General features: G+C 37.8%; 1 protein-coding gene across 2 annotated transcripts in view; it reads left to right on the top strand.

The window, feature by feature from the left end:
* LOC114025979 (coronin-2A-like) overlaps positions 1-22,156 on the top strand; it is a 159,734-nt gene that overhangs the window by 63,830 nt on the left and 73,748 nt on the right. Inside the window, exon 1 of one of the 2 annotated variants that reach the window (XM_027839529.1) lies at positions 19,529-19,667. The exons of the other annotated variant lie outside the window; for it this stretch is intronic. Within the exon in view, the coding sequence (XP_027695330.1) occupies positions 19,605-19,667 (63 nt within the window). The 5' untranslated portion in view covers positions 19,529-19,604. Of the gene's footprint in view, positions 1-19,528; positions 19,668-22,156 lie in introns of those variants that run through there. 2 annotated transcript variants of the gene reach the window in all.

The following is a 22,156-nucleotide window of genomic DNA, read 5'->3' as shown; positions in this document are numbered from 1 at the left end:
TGTGTATGTGCATATATATATTTTATATATGTATGAATGTGTGTGTGTGTGTGTGTGTGTGTGTGTGTGTGTGCAAGAGAGCCAACATCTCTCCCAGAAAAAGGAGTGAAGAGAAGGAAAGTCAGCAGTACTTGGTCTTAGAACTCTTAATAGCCAAAGGCTTTTGGAACTAATTCTCTGAGACTGGGGTGGGGGGTGGAGGGGTAGGAGTAGAGATGAAAAGAGTAAAAAAGCTATGACTCCAGAGGGAAGAGGTTTTCAGCCTTGAATATTTTGAACATTGAATAGTCTGAATATTTTCTTGAATATTTTCCTTAAAAAGAGATACAGATATGGTAAGTACATAATGACAGCACAAAAAAAAAATTAAGACTAAGCAAGTTTTAACACACAGAAAACAACCATTCTAACCTAGCAGTCATTTCAGAATCAATTCTGTGAACTTAGAACACCAACTGCTTAGGGCAAAGGTCAAAGCAATACAAAATTAGAAGGAAGGTAAAGTTGAGAAGGAGACGCTGTGCACTTACAGCAGTTCCAATCTGAGTTGTTTAGACAAACAGCCATCACCTCTGAAAAAAAAAGAAATGGACGAACATAATAACCTTGGCTCTATCCTGCAGTTCTTCTCAGAGAAGTTCAACAAAGTGCAAGATTGTCACCATGATGAGAAGGCCATGTACATCTCACCCCATAGCACCTTACCATCATCTCCTTGTTTGCCACTGTGACCCAATTCCTTATTTTACCAGCCCTTTCTTATGCCATGTTTGCCTAATAAATGGACACATTATTGAAGGAACTGACGCACATGTATATTGACATTCTTCCTAAAAAGGAAACCAGAAGACATAAAAAAGAGGCAGCTGAATGGAAGGGTGACTTACCAGTTCCTCTTGGAGATGTAAATAAAATTAGGAGTTGGTTTTCTGAAAATGGATAGTTTTGGAATATCAGACCATTATCCAGCTGTGGCTGGCACTGTTCCTGTCCCCCTTACTCTCTATGCTTTATCCATACCAAGGAAATCACAGATTCATCAAAGTATTAAAAAGAAAGGGAAGAGAGATAGCATGATGTAATAAATAGAGAGCTGGCCTTGAAATCAAGAAGACCTGGGTTCAGATCTTACCACTGATATATACATAGATACATGTGTATCTATGTATGTGTATGTGTGTGTGTGTATGTGTATATGTATAACTGGTTATATGACCCTGGGGAAGTCACTTAATGTCTCAAAGACCCAATCACGTACTTTGACTATAAGTAGCAAAACAGTTGCTGATTTGTGTTGGTAAAAAGAGTTCCTCACCCCAGTGAAATTACAGATAAAGACCAAAACAAAAAAAAAACCCCAAAACACAAAAATCCGTGATCATGCAAATAAAGAACATACAGTAGAAATGATGATATGAAAGTATCAAAAAGACTAGCTGAAAAGGTTTTAAAGGGCAACATGGAAAAGAGGATTGAAAAGGGAAGACAAAACCTGACTACAGAGTATTTACAAGAAATGAAAATTCAGTCAATATGGTCTTTGTAAAAATTCCATTGGTTTGACGGAGAGAAATAAAGTATATAAATTCCTTTTAACAGTAACAAAAAAAAACCCCACAAATAACAAACCTACATTGGTCATATAGGCTGCCTTTAAAAACAGTCCTTATCCTAAAATCATATCTCTTTGAAAGGAAAAGCATATATAGGTATACATTAGTACTTTAGTAGACCTATGATTTCATCAGTGTAGGTCCTCAATACAGATTTCATCTCCCCTACACTTTCATCTTTTTTGGTTCATATCCATGCTTTCCCATAAATCCAGAGGTTCTACTCAATATGCTGAAAAATCTAGAGGTTACTATTGTATTACTTGGAGCATCCATTTGTGTTCTCTCTTTCTTGCTATGTGGCCAATCCATCTTTTTTTTTCTAGTTATATATGTTCTTGGTAATGTCTTTTATGCCACTTCTCGTACTCATCTTGTATTTGGTGACAAGTTGTAAGCCCAGCATATATCTTTCTATTGCCATATAGATTATTTGTCACTTGAATTTTTCCAACAGGGATAATCCATGATTCTCGTTCCTGTGGCATCACTGGGGAAATATTAGTGATGAGATGGCTTTTTGCCAAGTGAGAAGTCTGGAATCGCTGACAGCATAATGCAGTATTTCAAAAACCACCTGCCTCATCTCATTCTCCTATTCATAGGATCACAAATTTATAGGATTTAGAAGCATAATGGACCTTAGACATTTTCCAATGCAATTTTGTCATTTTCCAGATGAGGTCAATTTGGGCCAGAGTTTATAGTGCAACAGCAGCATTTGTCCTAGATATATACTCCAAGAGCCTAAAACCAAACAGGGGTCCTATGAAACACCATCCTCAGAATGCAGCCAATGAGCCTAAACTTGAAATTAATCATTAGCTTTGCGTTGTCCTTCTGGGCCTGGTTAGCTGGGTGGAAGACTACATTCACAGCTCTGGAGAGGTAGACAGGTCAAAATTCAACTATTTGTTTTGTTAAAAAGGTAATTGAAAGAAAAGTAAGTAACTTTAATTGCTCAACCTGTCAATCTTAGGGGAAATCCCTTGGGACTAGGAATTGGGAAGGTGGAGGGAATGACACTGAGAGATGTGTAGAATAGACATCAAAGGGTCCTAAGGTAATTAATTATTGTGGCTAAGTCCTCAAGCTGAGAACGTATTGCTTTTTGCTGTATTTGGCAGTTTGCAATACAGTGGATAGTCAGAAAGTTAGGAAGACCTGAGTTCAAATCCAGCCTCAAATACTTACTAGCTGTGTGACGCCGAGCAATTCACTTAACCTCTCTGCCTCTGTTTCCTTACCTGCAAAATGGCAATAAAAATTGTACCTACTTCCCAGAGTTGCTGTGAACACAAAATGAGATAATACTTGCAAAGCACTTTGCAAAGCTTAAAGCATTAAGTGCTAGCTATTATTAGTATTTTAATTTTGTTTCCCATTTGATGTATGTATAACCTTGTTAATTCTTCAAGGATATGGGATTTCCTCAGTGTGAGAGCTTCTTTCATCAATTCAGATCACAGCCCATCCATGGCTTATAATAATTCTAGACAAATAATAATAATAATAATAATTCATTGCCATAGTGGTCAACTTTACAGTATGTTGAGCCTCTATACTTTTTAAAATTTTTTTAAACTACATTTTATTTTTTCAATTAGTAAGCATTTATTTTCTTTTTTCTCACCTCCCATCACTCAAAAAACAAAAAGAAAAACAGAACCCTTGTAGCAAATATGCAGAATCAAGCAAAACAAATTCCTGTATTGACCTTGTCTAAAAAATGTATATCTCAGTCTGTACCCTGAGTCCATCACCTCTTTGTCAGGAATTGAATAGCATGCTTTGTCATTGATCCCCGGAAATAACAATTGGCCATTGCATTGATCAGAGTTCTTATGATTTTCAAACTTGTTTGCTTTTGCAGTGTTGTTGTTATATAAATTGGGTTCTGGTCACTTTACTCTGCATCAGTTCAAACAAGTCTTTCCAGGTTTCTCTAAAATCTTCATCATTTCTGATTACATGACAGTATTCTCTTACACTAATATACCATAATTTGTTCATTCCTTCTTTAATTGATGTGCCAGTTCCTGTTATTTGCTACTACAAAAAGAGATGGTGTAAATTTAGCAGCCTCATTTAGTGAAAACAACCTAAAACTGGGAGCCAGGAGTTCTAATGTCTGGTCTGCCTCTGGTTTAATTTCCTTGATCACTTCATCTTGAGCAAGGGGAATGAGTTAAAACAACTCCCTGTGAAGCAGTCGAATAATTCTTATAGAGACAACATGGTGTAATGGATAGAGTGTTAGACTTTAAATCAAGAAGACCTAGTTTCAAATCCTGCAGCAAATACTTAACTAGCTCTATGACCCTGCGTGTCGGCCTCAGTCTATAAAATGGGGACAATAATAACACTTAACTCCTGATGTTGTTGTGAATATCATATGAAATAATACATGTAAAGCACAGGTGTTAGCTGCTATTATAATCATAAGGCTACCTTGAACTTTACATAGACTCAAGTCTGAGACAGTGAGCGTAGCTTGGAAAGGCATGGAATTTACAACCAAGAAACTATTTTAGCTCAAGGAAACGCTTACTCATAAATTCAATGTAAACATAACAATTCCAAGTAGAACTTTGGGACTTAGATGGTGACAGGAGCTTATAAGACCAACCCAAGGATTCAGTAGACCCACTTAAAAGTTCTACTGATAACGTACGGAACATTTACAACATCACCAGAGACCTCAAAGGCACCATTCAACAACAAATTCAAGAAAACATTTTTAAACACCTACTGGGTAGAGAATACTGTATTAGAAACTGGGATATGATATTTAGATAAGACATGATTCTGCCTCATAGAGGATAGAGTCAATGCATAACCTAAAATAAACAAACTGAAAACCTTCAGCTAAACCCTCCTGACATTATGGTATTCACTAGCTGAAGATGAGTTATTTAACTAATTAAAAATGAGTTGCTCCTGTAGGTCATTCTATATGAGGAAAAAACAAAAGGCATTGTGGAACAAACTGGATTCACAACATGGAAGCCAGTCCATGACAGTTGCCTCTCTCTAGAGGTGCAAATCCTGAATGCGTTGCAAAAAGCACTCTATATTCCCTTATTTTAATTAACAGGGGAAGCTTCTGGAATTTTTGTCATCTCGTGCTCCCTTCTTTTCCTTATCCTCACATCCAATCAATCACCATACTTTGTGAATTATTTTTTCACAATATCCTTGCATCTCATTACCATTACCACTATGATTATCTTAATTCAGACCCTCATCTCCCTTTTTCTAGGTTGTTACAGTAAGTTCCTAACTGCCCTCCCTGTCTCAATTCAATTCAGTTCGGCTGTAGGCAGGGCACTGTGCTAGGAACTAAGGATCCAAAAGACAAAAATGAAACGGTCCTTGTCCTTAAGGAGCTTATTGATTGACTTGGAATCAGGAAGGCCTGAAATCAAATCCTAGTTCAGACACTTTCTAGCTGTGTGATCCTGAGTAAGTCATCCAACTCCTCAGTCTCAGTTTCCTTATCCACAAGATGGGGATAATATCAATATCTACCTCTCAGGATTATTGTGAGGACCAAATGAGGTAATACATATATGTGTGTATGTGTGTGTATACATATTATATGTATATGTATATATTTGAAAACCTTAAAACCCTATTATTAGTAACTATTATTAGGAGGACAAGAGACATAATATGTATACAAGTGAGTAACTTCAAACTACGTACAAAATAATTTCATGAAGTATAGAACATTAACAGCTGAGGGAATTGGGAAAGGCCTCATGTGGAAGATGATACATACATTGATCTTTAAGGATATTAGGGCTTCCAAGAGGTGGAGGTGAGTTGGAAATGTATTGTGTACATGGGTGACCATCTGTACAAAGGCGGGTAGACAGGAGACAGAATGTCATGTATGGGAAAAAGCTAGCAAGCCAGTTTGACCTGAAAGGAGAGTTTGTTCAATGGGGGAAATATGAAATAACACTGGGAAGAAAGGTGAGAGACAGTGTGAAGGGTCTTAAAGCCAGACTAATGACTTTATATTTTATTCTAGAGGCAATAGGGAATTACTAAAGATTTTTGAATAGGGTAACATGGTCAGATTTGTGCTTTAGAAACATCAGTTCAGGAACTGTGTAGAGCATATGTCATGGATCATATAGGGAAGAGACTGGAAGCCAGGAGACCAGTTAGGCAGCTATCTATTGCTGTAGTCCAAGTGAAAGGTGATGTGAGCCTGCATTATAATAAAGGGTGTAGGAGTATAGAGGAAGAAGCAAGAAAGATTGTGAAGGTAGAATCTGAAAGTCTTGGGTTGAGTGAGAGGAGTCATGAATGACTACAAGGTCATGAAACTGGATGACTGGAAGCATCATGGTGACCTTGGTTGAAATAAGGAAGTTCACAATGCTTTTTGCATCTCATGTCTTCCTTATCATTCTCACTGTTACTAGCCTCTTTCCTTGGCTATTATGGAAAATTCCTGATATAGCTGCCTCCATTCAATTAAACATTTATTTCATTTTTTTTTATCTATAGTATCTTCCCTTACCAATTCATCATATATACCACTGACCCAAATGCTGTTTTCATCTTGTCATTCTTCTTCTCAAAAACCTTCTCAAAGACAAAATCTCCTCCATATCTACAAGACAAAAGTACAAACTTGAGTAGAGAAAGTAGTATCAAGGAATCTGAGGCAGTCTACAATCTGATTCCAAGCTAGCAAGTGAAATATATCTCCTCTTATCCTCCTGCCCAAATCCTCCAGTGAATCAGCTCAACTAATACTTTACCATCTCTAGAAAACACCCTGTGCTTTACTTCTTCCGTATCTTTGCTTACAATATCCCCCCTCCTTGGAATCCAATCAAATTAGCACATATGTATTAGTCCTCTTATTTTATGCCAGCAATGTCTTCCACCCACCCTCTTCTCAGCCTAATACAAATCTTACCCATTCTTCAAAGTCCAACTTAAATCCTACCCCCTCTAGATAACTTTCTCAGTTCATCCCAGTCTTCTCTGAAATCTGCTTTTACACCACTTAAAATCTCAGAAACCCAGAATTGGAAGGGACCTCACAGGTCACCTGTATCTGATAATTTCTTCTATAGCATCCACAACAAATCGTCATCCAGCCTCAGCCTAAAACCTCAAATAAAAGGCACACCAAGCCAACGTCTGTACATCTTTAACTTCCATGCATTGCTCCCGATCCTTCCCTCTAGACCAAGAGTTCTTAGCCTTTTTGATGTCATGTACTTCTTTGGCAAGAATAGCTAGGTGGTGAGTAGATAGAGTGCCAGGCCTGGAGTCAGGAAGACTCATCTTTGTGAGTTTAAATCTGACCTCAGACACTTACTAGCTGAGTGACCCAGGGCAAGTCACTTGACCCTGTTTGCCTCAGTTTCCTCATCTGTGAATGAGTTGGAGAAAGAAATGTCAAACCTCTCCAGTATCTCTGCCAAGAAAACCCTAAATAGGGTCATGAAGAATCAGATACAACTGAAAAAGACTAAACAATTTTACACTCCTTTGGCAGTCTGAGGAAACCCAAGACATGCATGTTTTTAAATGCATGAAGTAAACTACATAGGATTGCCAATCCAGTACATGAGAAAACAATTTTATTGAAATGCAGTTATCAATTTTTTAAAAGGTTGATGAACACAAGGGTAAGAGCCCTTAGACGCTAATATTTTAAAGATGTGTGATTTTATAGCTGTGGGCACTCCCTCAAATCAATCCATTTAAATTTTATTTAAAATTTTTTATTATATATTATATATTATATAATATATATTATATTAAATTTATTTTATTTTATTATTACAATAAATTAAGTACCTACTAGGTGCATGGGACTATTATATATGTGTGTGTGTGTGTTTCTTGTACATTTCTTGTATATATACATATACATACACATAACCTCTCTTTTCATACAATTTCTGGTCTTCATTTCTAACTGCCTGCTAAGACCTACTTGTCTGAAGTCCTCACTGACTCCCTGAGGAAAGTGTACACATTTTGTTCATGCCTTATATTTCTGCCAGCACTTCGCACAAAGTATAGACTCTTAATAATAATGCCTATAAGAAGCACTTATAAATGGTCAATTGATTAATTGAACTGAATTGCCAATCAGATTCCAGAGGTTTCTGGCTACCAAGAGACAATGAATCTTTTTCCTTTCTTGAATCTTTCATTACTTTTCAAATTCAACCTGCTTCTTACATGGCTTATTTGCTATTTTTACAATAGAAAGACAATTTGCCAGGGTAATTAAACTATATTAACTTTCTGTTTTTAAAATCTTGTGATGTTTTCTGCTTCAACATGCTCAAAATGTCATGTTTTATGGTAAAAGATAGAAGCTCTTTTAGAAATCAGTTCTGGGGGTCTCTTTAAGAAGTAAAGTTTAAGGTCTTGTAGGTTGCAAAAAACATCACTCAGGGAACCATTGTATTGAAATACGTGTAACCTTTATCCAAACTATCTTTGAAGTATGGCTCAGAGGGGAAAAGTTTATATCATCTAAGAGAGTGGAAAATGATTCCCTCCTAATTGAAGAGAGATGGTGGTATAGGTTTTATGTTATTGGTATAGCACTGTAACTGCATGATTCTACTTTCTTTGGACATTTTGAAAGAAGAAATGTAGAAACACTTGGACCTCAGAGAGCTGATTAGACACTGCAAAAGAAAACCAAAATCTCCCCCTGAGACTAGCAGAAAGCAGTCATCAATATGAGCTTTACTTGGAAGAGATTTCAAAATGTGGTAGTATTTCCTTCCCAGCTAAGTGAGAGAGAGAGAGAGAGAGAGAGAGAGAGAGAGAGAGAGAGAGAGAGAGAAAGAAAATAGAAAAATCATAAAGTGCTGAGAAGCTGCTGGCTGGGTGATAAAATCCATGTCACGGAAATCTTGCTGAAGCCAGCAGTTGAAAAGGTTTTAACGAAAGAAAAATGGCTTCAGGTTTACGAGTTCTCTGTCAGCAGAGGAAGGGAATTCAAGGATTTGAGAATCCAAGAAAAGGATTCAGAGCAAGATTAAAAAGTGCTTTTCTAATTAGGGGTAAGAGATAAGACCAGGGTTAGATTAAATGTGACATGTAACAGTAAAGATTTACAGAGAAAAGTAGCTGCTACTCGGGTGTTTATTCCTTTTGATTTTACTCTAAGAATATGATTTTAAAATATAGTATACTATATATTACTAATGTTTAGCCAAGTTGTTTTTTTTTTAATGTCCTAAAACAGGCATCCTTTTTTTGTGTCCTGGACCCCTTTGGCAGCCTACGGACCCTTTCTCAGAACAATTTTTTGAATACATAAGATAAAACACATAGAATTACAATGGAAATCAATTATGTTGAAATACAGTTACCAAAATACATATTTTTTTTTAAATTTCAGACTCTAAATTAAGAACCCTTGTTTTTAAGAAGGATGGTTTGAAAATCCGTCAGTTAGTCATGTACACTGCTAAACCTAGATAGGTCAGACCTAATACTCCAAGCAGGTTCTAGAGGAGAGGAAAAGCTCAATCTACTTACTGACCTACAGAAAATTCCCATTCAAACTGGCTAAAACCATTCTCTCAAGGATGACTAAAGGCCAAACCGGATTGTTTTTTCTTTTCCTGAAGCCATAAATACTACAATTGATGCTAGGTTACCCATGGCTTTGACCTTGTCCTATGTCCCAGGATGGATTCAGTTTCAATTACTTTCAGCCAGTCCTTGTGCTATAGTAATTTGAAACTGAGAGAAGCAAGACTTTAGGCATGGAAGAGGGAGTAAGACATCTTCTCCCAAATGCAGGAGTGCTAGGACAATGAAGTGGGGTGGTGAGAAGTGGAGGCTTGGAAATGATGATCATTTAAAATCAAAGTTCCTCAAAAGAAACACTGGCCATTTGAATGGCAGTCTTCTTCTCTGACCCTTTTCATTCTCACACATTAACCAAGCCCAGGCCAAAAGAATTCATCAAAAATGTTGACACAGTTGATGTTGCCCTGTCCCACACCTGTGCATTTCCACAAATTATGCCTCATGCCTATGTATTGAAATATGTCTCTTCCTCTAGGGTCCTATTAAGGACACCACCTGTTCCAGGAAGTTTTCCCTGATTCCCTCTAGCTCAAAGCAATACCTCCCATTCTAGTCTCTCACCCTTCTTCCTTTGATGTCTTCTAGACCTTTATTACATTCTGACTTTTACCCTCAGTGTTTGTGTTCTTACATGATGCCCCTCTTTTAGCTATAAGATCTTTGAAGACAGGGACCAAGTTGCTTTTTGTCTTTATATCTTATCTGGATCTTAGTATAGTGTCCTGTACCTAGTAGGTGTTAAATGTTTAAGGATAGGGACTGGATCTGTGATGTTACAGTGTGTTAGTGTACCCATTTTTCCACATTCTCTCCAACATTTGTCATTTTTCACTTTCTATCATTTTAACCAATCTGATAGATATGAGATGATATTTCAAAGTTGTTTTCATTTGCATTTTTCCAATCTATAATGATTTAGAGCATTTTTTCATGACTATATATATGTATATATAGTATTCAATGAAATACTTCATCAAAAAATTACCTATTCATATCCTTTGACCATTTATCAATTGGACAATGACTCATATTCTTATAAATTTGACAAAGTTCTCTATATATTTAAGATATGAAATCTTTATCTGAGAAACTATCTATAAAATTTTTTCCCCAATTTTCTGCTTTCTTTCTAATCTTGGTTATATTGGTTTTATTGGTATAAAACCTTTTTTAATTTAATGTAATCAAAATTATCCATTTTATATATCACAATGCTCTCTATCTCTTATTTATTCATAAATTCTTCTCCTATCCATAAGTCTGATAGATAATATGTTCCATGTTCTTCTAACTTACTTATGATATTTCCATTTATATCTAGGTCATGTATCCATTTTCATCTTATCTTGGTAAATAGTGTAAGATATTGGTTTATACCTAGTTTCTGCCAGACTTCTTTCTAGTTTTCCCAACAATTTTTATCAAATAGTTTGCAGAGCTGAACTGAATAGCTTTCAGTGTTGGTGGGTACTGAAACAGAATCCAGTTCATTGGCACTGAATCAGGCAGGATTCTTTATAGTGTAGACTTCCAGAGAGTGCTCCCCTAAGATATCTAGAATTAGATTTATCTTGGATGCATTTAGGTATCTAGTTAAACATTTTATAGATGAGAAAGCCAAGGGCCATTGAGGTTAAGTGAACTCTCCCAAGTTCACACAGGTATTAATAAGAGTACAAACTTGTTTATCAAGTGCCTATTACTGTTGAGGGTACCACTATCCTCTCAGTCACCCAGGATCACAATCTAGGTGTCACCCTCAACTCCTCTCTCTTATCCCCTCACATCCAATTCCTGTTACATCTATGGAACATATCTTGTATGTGCTCACTTCTTTCCTCTGTCACTACCACCATCCTGGTGGGGCCCTCATCACCTCATGCCTAAACTATCGCCATAACCTGCTGGTTGGTCTTCCTCCTTCAAGTCTTCCCCACTCTATTTTAATGGGGCCATTCACCAGTCATCTTGACGTATGTCTTGCTGCTGGACTCTGATGATTCTAGAGGAGAGAGTGAGGCTGATCACTTTGTACGTTTCTGTCTCATTAATTTAAATCCAAATCACTTGCAAGTCAAGACATTACCCTCCTGACATCATTGGTTCTCTTTGACAAGGAAAGACAAACAACAATAATCAAATAGTGAATTGTTATCCCCAAAGCTTAAATCTTTATGTTTGTCAAACATGAAGTTACTATAATCATTCACTGCTGTGTATTGTATATCTACTTTGTTCCACTGATCCACCTTTCTATTTCTTAGCCATTACCAGACAGTTTTGATAATTACTTCCATGTAATACAGATGAAGATCTGGTACCATTAAACCTCTTTCCTTTACATTTTTTTCATTTATTCCTTTGATATTTTTGACCTCTTATTCTTCCAAATGAATTTTTTTATTATCTTTTCTAGCTCAATAAAATAATTCTTTGGTGATTTAATTGGGATGGCATTGAATAAGTAGATTAGTTAAGGTAGAATTGTCATTTTTATTATATTGACTCTGCCCACCTATGAACAATTAATATTTCTCCAATTATTTAAATCTGACTTTATTTGTATAAGAAGTATTTTATATACTTTGTTCGTGTAGTTTATGGGCTTGTCTTGGCAGTTATACTCCCAGGTATTTTATGCTGTCTATAGTTATTTTAAATGGAGAGACAGAGATAGAGAGAGATTGAGATTCCTCATCTGGAAATTCCATATACCAACAAAATCTCCGGTCACTATCCTTACCCACGTTTTTTTTTAAATTTATGTAGCTTTGTTTTAGTGGCATAGGGAATTAAAAGATAGGAATATTGCCTTCATTTCCATTCACCAGGAAGGAAATATTTTTCAATTCTGTCTCTTTCTTACTATTTTCACTGTCACCACACTAATTATGGCCTTCTTGACTTTGCACCTGATCTGTTATAATAGCCTCCTAAGTGTTTCCCTGCTTTCAATTTTCTCTCTTGCTAATCCATCCTACACATGCTGGTGAATTTATTTTCTCAAATCACAACTTTGCTCAAAAATCCTTCAAAGACTTCCCATTACCTACTGGAAAAAAGTTCATACTCCTTAGGCTGGTATTCAGGTCCTCCAAGGTCGCCACCTATTTCTCTGTCCTTGTTTCCCACTACTACCCTTCATTCAGTCTATTCTCCTGCCAAACTGCATGACATATTTTCCCCAAACACAGCTTTCTTTTGTGTCTTTTGGTACTTATGCCTTCTCCAGATGAAATGCCTTCCCCACAGCTCTCTCTAATTCCTTCCTATCTTTTAAGAAATAGCTTAAATGTTTCTACTAGACTAAGTTTTTTTCAGAGTAAAACTGTTTTATCTATACTTTATATCTAACACACACATCTAGCAGAGTCCTCTGTATACAGTAGCTACTTCATAAATGTTTGCTGAATGAATGAATACATGCCAGGTTGAAAATAATTTTCCTTTCTCTGAATTCCCATTGGACTTTCTTTCTGTACTTTCACATTCTTCTTTTTATGTGTCAGCTTCAGTGAAGTGGAAGCTCTTTGTGGGCAAGAAAACCAGGTCCTATTGTGCTGTCTCATGTGCCTCACCTCCTAGCATAGATTCGTGCACAAAGCAAGGTCTCAACCAATCTCTATTGAATTAATGAATGAAGAACTATCAGTATCATATTTTTAAACCATGAAAATTTTAACTCTTGAGTCCATGGGTTATATATAAGGAATATAGAGAAAGCTGATCAATTTCACTCCCTCTCATTTCTATTTATGAAGAGAAATTAGAGGCAGGTGGCACAGAGTTCTGGGCCTGGAGTCAGGTAGACATGTTCAAGTGTGATCTCAGACATTTACTAGCTGTAAAACCCTGGGCAAGCCACTTAACCTCTGTCTGTCTCAGTTTCCTCAACTGTAAAATGGGAACAATAATAGCACCTACCTCCTAGGGTTGTTGTGAAGATCAAATGAGATAATATTTGTAAAGAAGTTAGCAGAGTGCCTGGCACATAGTAGGTACTTAATAAATGTTTATTTCCTTTCTTATGTATTTCTCTATGGAGTCCATTTTAAAGAAATGATTAGAATATTATTCTTCTTGGAACATTGTGAGAATTATAAGTAATACTCTTCAGTAACAGATATACAGTCAAGTGAGATCACGGGATATAGGAAGTAGAAATAGAATTAGGAATACTAGTGCCTGGGGCAAATACACTTGAGGAAGGCCACCATAGCTTTGGTAGGAGAAGAGATGTGCTGTCCCTTTCCTCTCCTTCCTGACTTTACTGACCCACAGTCCCATAGCTCCGCAGAAGTAAAGGATGATGAGGGTGTGCTAAGAGAACACTCTCTCATTCTGTCTCAACCTATGCTGACCTATCATCACCCTGTTATCTCACTCTTTTCTGGAACCCACCTCCCTTTCAACTTCCATGAATTCAAGGGCTAATAGAAGTCTTAGAGGTTCAGAGACAGACCACTGTGGAGAAGGAAGCACACCGCTTTAGAGAAGTGTGTCCTTCATCCCATGTCACCTAGAACAAAGCCCCACATGCCCTACCTTAGTTATGGTTCTGCTTCTATCCCATTTGTGCGGCCAAAGTTTTATTCTGTCGAGATAGGGTGAGACAAGGGTGAAGCACCGTAAAATAATTATAAGGCTGTTATGTGGAACAAACTAGTTTAGTGGTTTAAATGAAATAGTATTGGATAAATATGGCCTGATTCAGCTATTTTTGCTTTAGCCAATCAGGTAGGGATATCTAAAATCTGACTACCTGGTTATTATCATTTCTAGACATGTTCCTGCTTGAAGGAAAAATGAAATTCCAATTTGGCTTTCCTGATCTCGATTCTGACATTCAGGAGATGATTTGAGATGCAGCTGCTGGTATTTTCCATTATGTTATATCTTGGCTACTGTGGTGATTACTCATGAGTGGGAGGTGTGATAACATAAGTAGGTCTTTTAGAAAGAATTACTGGACTGTCCCCAAAGCTGCCCTCTCAGTTATGATCTAAGTAACCTACTATCTGAATGTGCTATGGGGGGCAGTGTGCTCCTTGACTCTGCCTTTCCTCCCTTAAGTGCTCAAAAGGAGGTCAGGATAATTGGATTTAGAGCTAGAAGAAACTTTAAAGATCATTCAGTACAGCTTGCTTATATTACATATTAGAATAGTTGAGTTTAGCACACATTTCATTAGAATGTTGAAGCCAGAAGGGACTTTTGATGTGCAACTCCTTTATTGTACAGATGAGGAAATTGAGGCCCATAGAAAGAAAGGTCATACAGATAGCAAGTAGAAGAACCAAGATACTAACTCAGGTCCCCTAACTCCAAATCTAATGCTCTTTTCACATTCCTATGTCATGTCCTTATAAGACTTAGATCCCGAAAGAACCTTGAACATCTTCTTGTCCCCTTATTATACAGATGAGGATAAAGAAACCCAGAGATATATAATGACTTATATAAGTAGTAAATAGCAAATCTGAGGTTTAAATCCAGATTCACTTAATCCAACCCCACTATCTTTTCCACTGTACCAAATATATGAAGAGAGTTTCTCTAGCCATGGGCAATGATAATACTACCACACCATCCTGTTTACAAAAAAACATGCTCTGGTCCTTCTGATGACTGGGTTATCTCTGGGTAACAAAATGTCATGAACACTTGCTGAAAACCAATGGTCTTTCATATAGCAACTCATCTCCCCAACAGCCATTGAAGCCTGTTAATGTTCAGTAACAACAAAAAAAAAAAAAAGAAAAAAAGGAAAGAAAAATACTGGCTTCTAATGAACTAATTCAATCCACTTCTCCCTAAGAGGATGAAAACTATTTATTTTTATTCTTATTTCTCTACTAGTGGGATATAGGCATTATATTCATTGAATCAACTCTCCCTACATAGAAGGAGGACTTCTTTTAGAAACTTCTTTCTTCCAGAAAGATTTTGCAGGAATGTCAGCTTTTTTTTCTTAGATAAAATGGTGTAATGTGTGTTTTGATGTTCAATATTCAAATGCTTTTAATTTTATTTTATCTGAAATATGTTTGCTCACCAGTTACAAAAATAGTAAGCTATCTTTTCTGAGTAAAAGACAGGGGATTAGAACAAGAGAGAGTAGTAGAATGGAAGGTAGTCTTCTGCCCAAACTCAAAAATTGAATCCAGTGCCAATTGGTACAGTTGTACTGGAAGAGGCCATTCTGGCATCCAGACTCAGTATTGTAATATCAAAAGAAATTGTAATGGAAAGAGCACTGACTTAGCATCAGAAGGCTTGGATCCAAATCCTGGTTCTTCTACTTACTATGAAACCTTTAGTGAATCCTTTCTCTGGCCTTGAGTCACCTCAACAAGAAAATTGTGGAATTGCACTCCATGAGATCTAAATCTCTAAAAACATAAGATTCTTCTAAATTGGTTCCTAACCTTCTTCTTCTCCCCTCCTCACAACCTCACCCTTGTTCTGAATGACTAGTTAGAAATATGGTTAACTTCAACCCTGGGAAGTGTTTGACCAAAAGTGAAATTCCCAAGATACTCTACTGCTCATCTCCATAGAGGCCATTGTTATTGCATTTTTCATCCTACTAATAACGGAAATAATAACACCTTTGAGTTTTTCACCTTTCAAAAAAAATCTGAATCTCTTCAATCCTCTCTCTCTGTTTTGCTTTCTGGCTTCAACTTTACTTCTATGGGAATGATTCCCAAATCCACATCTCCCACCCTGCAGAGTAGGAAGGAACCTTAAAACGTCAGAGTTGGAAGGGATCTTAGACATCATTTGGCTAAGTTAACTTCTTCATTTTATAGAAGAGGAGATTGAAGCCTAGCAAGGAAAAGTAATATTGTTGGTAAATCAAGAGATTGGGCTATATTTCTAAAAATACACGAATTGATATGACAGGCAATATAATTATAGGAATAGGACTTTATGATTCCACTGGTGAGGAAATCATTCCCAAGTGAGGAAATTCCTCCTATCAATGCAAATTAGAACCTACTCTGTAACTGTCTTTTTAAAAAATTTATTTTATTTTTAATTTATGGAATAAAACAAGCATTTCCATAGCATAGTATAACAAAAAAAGATGATTGCACATGAAACTGCAAATCTGTTATGTATAATTTGCTCTTCCTTTTATTTATATAATAAAATTATTATGTAATTCTTATTTTTTTCTTCCCTCCCCCTGTCCTAACTTATAGTCTTAGAGGATTGCCCAGAGCACTTAGAGGTCTTATAAGTGTCATACCCAGGGTCACACAGTTAGCATGTATGTAAGGCAGGACTTGATCTCAGGTCTTTCTGGCTTCAAGGCCAGCTCTTTATCCACTATAGCCCTGCTTCTTAAGGCTTGCCTAAAAGAGAGTTCTAGAGGAAGCTTCTTATATATTAAAGGAGATGACTCGTATTGTAGATAATCCATCCACTTTTAGTTAGCCAGAGCATTCCTTTCATCAGAAGGCTCGCTTTGTTATAGGCTAGAAGGTCCTTGATGAGACCCTTGTCAATGCCAGATAACTCGGGTGTTGCTGTTGTTGTATCCTTACACCTGGCCTCCCAGCCAAAGAAGCCAAGGGCACAGAGTGGGAGAAAATGAAAGAAGAGAACAAGGAAGAGGAAACTTGAAAAGTCATTTATTTATGCCTGAAACCTGCAATTGGGGCCCCCTTCTCTAAGAATGGGAAATCAGGAATAATCTCCACTAATCTGATTCAGACAGACAACATGGGGAATGCCTCTGAGGCATCACATATCTGCACCCTGCACCAACATAGACACACCTATGAATCTTCCTGCTCATCACAATTAGGGCACATGGGAGTAAAAAGAGAGAGAGAGCCTTGTTCCTCCAGGCCTCAACCAGCCCTTCCCCTGCATTGATACTTATTACCCACACACTGCCTCAACACCACTGATAGGCCAGTTTGGTCCAAGATGCATCAGCTACCTCTTATTTCACTCCCTTAAATATCCTGGCAGAAATGCTGGTGTAATTGGCTACCATTCAATTCTGCTTCAATTCTGAATGTCCCCCAGGGAATCTCCCAGTGCATCCTGAGGAGCTGTCTGCATCTGCTTCCTTTTTGCTCCCCACAATGCCCTATCCTTACTATACTGACACGAGTACTCTGGGCTCCTCAGTTCAACCCAACAAGGATTTATGAAGCACCTGCGCTATGCAAGTTAATGTGTTAAATTCTTCCTCTAATCCCATTGTCCTTCATCCAAGAAGAACCCAAGGACTCTCCCACTCTACATACCCTCCCTTATCTGCACCTAGATTGCTAGATTGATGAACTGTCAGAGCACAAGGGATCGATGTTTGAAGGCATCCAGGTACAACACGTTCATTTTCCAAATGAGTAAACTGAGGCACAACCAAGTAACTTATCCAAAGTCTTACAGGGAAGAGGAAGAGAAAGATGAGACCTGGGATTTCACCAGTATAGGAATTTTCAGTGAGGAAACTGCCTCTACCAGTGAAAATGGACGACTTTTCTGCAGCTGATAGTCTTAGAAAATTTGTTGTTATTGTTCAGTTGTATCCAATTCTTAATGACCCCAACAGGGGTTTTCTTAGTAAAGATGCTGGAGTATTTGCCATTTCCTTCTCCAGCTCATTTTACAGATGAGGAAACTGAGGCAAACAGGATTAAGTGACTTGTCCAGGGTCACATAGCTGATAAATGTCTAAGGCCTCTCTCCACCTCCCACACATTCAGAGGCAAAGTCTCTTGACTAGGGTCAGTCAGTCAGTATGTGTCAAAGCTGGGTCTTTCTGACTCCTGGGCTAGCTCTTTGTCCAGTCATCGATGCTTCTTCAAAGGTCCAAGGTAATATAGCCAGTTAGCTACAGCTGATTCCAGGACTTGGGTCACCTAAATCCTGCTTTAGCACACTGTACAGTACTAATTATTCTTATTCCTCTTCAAGGGAAAAAAAAAACATTGTTTAGATTTGCTAAGGAAAGACTATGTATTTGTAAAGGCCAGTTGATAGGAATGATGGACCTCTGGATCATTTATCTTACTAAAGGGTTATACATGCTGGGGGGAAAGAAAGACAGAAATAGTAACTTGGAGAAAGAACAGTATTTAGTACAAGGGATTTCCACCTGTGTGTCAGTCCTGGATTTCAGAGTAATGGTGCTATTTTGATAAAGAAAAGAACCAAACCACAAAGCAGCTTCAGAATTCCGTCTCTTGGAAGTTGGAGGATGCCCCTTGGGCACCATTCTGCCTCTTCTTTCATATGCAGTGCGACCAGAGGATTTGCCAAAACTTGCTTATTATTAAAACAAATAATCATAATCCTTTGCATTTATATGGTGCTTTCTTCACACCCATCCTGTGAGATAGAGATAGTGCAGGTATTATAATCCCTATTTTACAGATGAAAAAACAGAGACTCTCATGATTGTCAGTTAGGACTTGACCAAGGTCTCTTGATTCTCAGGTTGGTGCTCTGTCCATCATTCTATTTGACCCATATGAGATCAAGAAAAGCAATCAATCAGTCAGTCAACAAGCATTTATTAAGCATAGCTATGTTCCAATAAGTGGGGATAATGAATCCCCTGAAGTAGTCTCATTGTTTGAATTCTCACTACTTATTTCCACTGTGCTGGGACCAATGACCATATTTTACATAATTGTAACTTTGAGTAGTACAATATATAAATATAAACATTGAGAGAAATATACAAATGTGTACATAGAGAGACATACACAAAAAGAAACAGAGAAAAACAGAGACATAGAGAAAGAGATACATGCATTCATACAGACACACATACAAGATACATACAGATTAGATGGAAACTCATCCTGAACAAAGCCAGGACAATTTCTGCAAGCCAGGGAAGGTGCAGCTTTTGGGGAATTCATTCTCCCACGGGCCGTATGCAGGCTCAAGCTTGATCATATCTCTTGCCAAAACACTCCCTGTGCCTGGGCCCTATGGACCTGGGGGTTTCTGAAGGAGATTCTTTTCCAAGCCTATCTAAGAAAGGATAAAGGAGAAGACAGAAGAGAGCTCCCGGAAGAGAAATCTGAATTGAGCAAAATTGAAACCAATCTCAGCAGTAATCTATGCTGGCAGCAGCCGTGGGCATCAGATAGAAGGCTTGACAACCATGGTGAGGCAGGTTAGTCAAACAAGGTACAGGCAATAGATTCCCCCAAGGTCACCGGTAAACAACCCAGGACTAAGGGCCCACACTGACACACCCACACTGACAGACAGAGTTTCAAGTTCAAATTTCATTGTCGTTTGCTATACACCCACACACAGGCTGGGCTGGGCTCAAAAAGGAAGATGCATGGTTCTAAGTTGATTCCTCTTAAGCTCAGGCTGTGTTATTTTCTCTGCATTTGAGCAATGGCCAAGAGGCAGGAACCCAGTGATTCAAATTCTCATCTTTCTTCGAGAACCAAAAAGATGGTAAGTCACAAGAACCCAAAGTGGTAGTGGGTGGAGGTAGGGGAAGAAGGTAAACTATCTTTACCTTCTCCAATTGTCTGAGATTGTGAGATATGTGACTGCCAGAGTTTCAAATGGTCGCCAATGCCAAAGCTGATTTTGTTAACTTTTAGGCAAGCAGACACAATAGTCATACTAAAAACATTTAGAAGGCAAAATCAAGACATTGAAAACAATGATCATAATTTGAGTAAAATGATGGAAATGTTCTCATGTGAAACTCCATATTTTCGTCCAGGTTAGTGAGGTGGAGGATGGAAGAAGTGGGGAATGAACCTCTTTTCTCTTCGGTTACTGACTTTTAATTTAATAATTTTCGAATTATCTGTTAAGACTAGCATTTAGAATGAGGGAACCTCTGGGAAGGGAAAGAAGGAGATCAAATTCTGGTGCTCCATGGAGCTCTGTGGAGGAAGGCTCTAAGGGGAGAGAGCACAGAAACACAAAGTCATCCAAAAGTAATTAAACCTGCAGTGAATTAAAAGGCATTTATTAGAAGTGAATAAGAGTTATATGTCCTGAAAACATGACATTATAGTAAACACCCTGGATTTTGGATTAGAAAATCTGTGTTTGAGTAACAGCAGCTCCTTATTATCCATGTGAACTTTGGCAAGTCATTCAAATTCCTAATTCTAGTTTTTCACTTCTATAAAATAGTGGGAGGAATGAACAAGGGACAAGATGATCTCTAAGGTCCCATAGGCCCTAGAGATTCCAAATCTATGGGTCTAGATCTTTAATAAAAATGACTACAAGGTAATTATTTCTGTAAAGAGAAAAGTGTCTTGCGAGATGCAAGCTCATTTAAAAACTTGGAAAAACTTGGAAGTGATTCATTGGTTCCCCTTGGAGAGGTATTGGAAAGCTTTGAGAAGGAGCAAATGGAACTCCTGGCTCTATTTGGAATCTCCCATTGGATAAACTGTCTGGTAGGGTATTGGGGAAAAGGAGGATTGGATTGGTAACTTATATAGGGATATCTGGGAAACAGCAGAGTTGAATGCCTGTCGCCTTGTTGCTAGTGAAAGAATTGTGTTTCGACAAAGATCACAGTCTCTCGAGAGTGGAGAGGGTGATGGGAGGTGGCGATACAGTTGTAAACTTTCCTGTCTGGAAGGTATATAAATTGGCTTCTGTAAACTGTGTCTGCCAATGCCATATAAAGAAATAGAGCTTGATTTCACAGAGAATTTCTGAATCAGAGGATACAGGAATCAGAGAATTTAGAATAATGAATTCAGAATCAGAATCCTGAGTTTCTATGAGGAAGGCAATGAAGTGGAATAGAGAATAACCTCTCTGTCTTTTATCAGGGTACGTTCTCTCCAGGGACTCCCTGCTTATTCCCTGAAATGTGTGTACTCTTTCAACTTTGCCATTGCTTAAATGGCTTAGCTGGTCATCTCTTCATGGAACTTATCTGATCATTGCTACCCTGAACTCTCCCATTTCCTAGAAGGAAGAGATGAGCTACGACTTCATTGGGTGGAAAGGGAAAGCAGTATAGGTGAGAGGCAAGGGAATCCAACGTGTAAAGGAAAGAAATAAAAGCTCTTGCATTCTTGTGTAGGAGCAAGAGTTATTTCGTTTCTCCCTCACTCTGTTGCCTTCTCATAAAATTAAACCCTTATTGCAATGATAGTTGAAATCATCAGAGTAGGCACATTTCAGAATAAGAACAGGGAGCTGATCCAGGACACTTTGCAATCTCAGTTAATGCTCCTTGGGGAAGAGGACCGTGTATCTAGTACACACACTATATGCGGGTTCCCTCTGTCCTCTGTCTCACAGAGGCAGGAAAGCATATAAAAAGTATAGATAGTGAGGAGGCAGAAATGTGAAGCTCACAGCAACCTCCAACCTCTCTCTAGTGAGCCTTCACATTTTCCTTTTGCAGTACTTTCCCAGGTTTCTCCAGAGTAACCTCTCCTCTCTGTGTCAACTAAATTTCCCATTATCCCTGAACAGAGGAATTTAACATAGAAATACGGGGTTTTTCTTGGATCTTTTTAAAAATAATCATGGAATGTCTCCCATGTCTGCGTATCTCTGGATTCTACATTTGTACCTCCCACAGCATTACATTCAAGCTCTTCTTTCATACAATATACAATGAGATCATAGAGGAATGGATTTAGATCTAGCAACGTTACCTAGTAGGGCTTATCCAGTCAACTACTAGTTCCCACCATCTAACACACTATAAATTCCAACCTAAGAATTCTTTAAGTTTAAAATTTCTAAGCTATGGGGAAATGAATCCATTCTCTACTCTGTGAACTTTTTAGGTTTTAAATTCTGTGTATCCAGTTTACTTAGAATGCATGTGTTCCTTTTCTCTCCCTCAACCTCACTATCCTCATCTGTAAAATGGGAATAATTATAGCTATACTACCTGCCTCACTGTGAAGAAAACATATTACAAGTGTTAAAGTGCTGCATAATTG

Source organism: Vombatus ursinus, unplaced genomic scaffold (genome assembly GCF_900497805.2).
Source record: "Vombatus ursinus unplaced genomic scaffold, bare-nosed wombat genome assembly UNPS02014832.1, whole genome shotgun sequence".
NCBI classification, from domain to species: Eukaryota; Metazoa; Chordata; class Mammalia; order Diprotodontia; family Vombatidae; genus Vombatus; species Vombatus ursinus.
The sequence above is the reverse complement of the archived record's forward strand: the minus strand, read 5'-3'. Positions and strand labels throughout refer to the sequence as shown.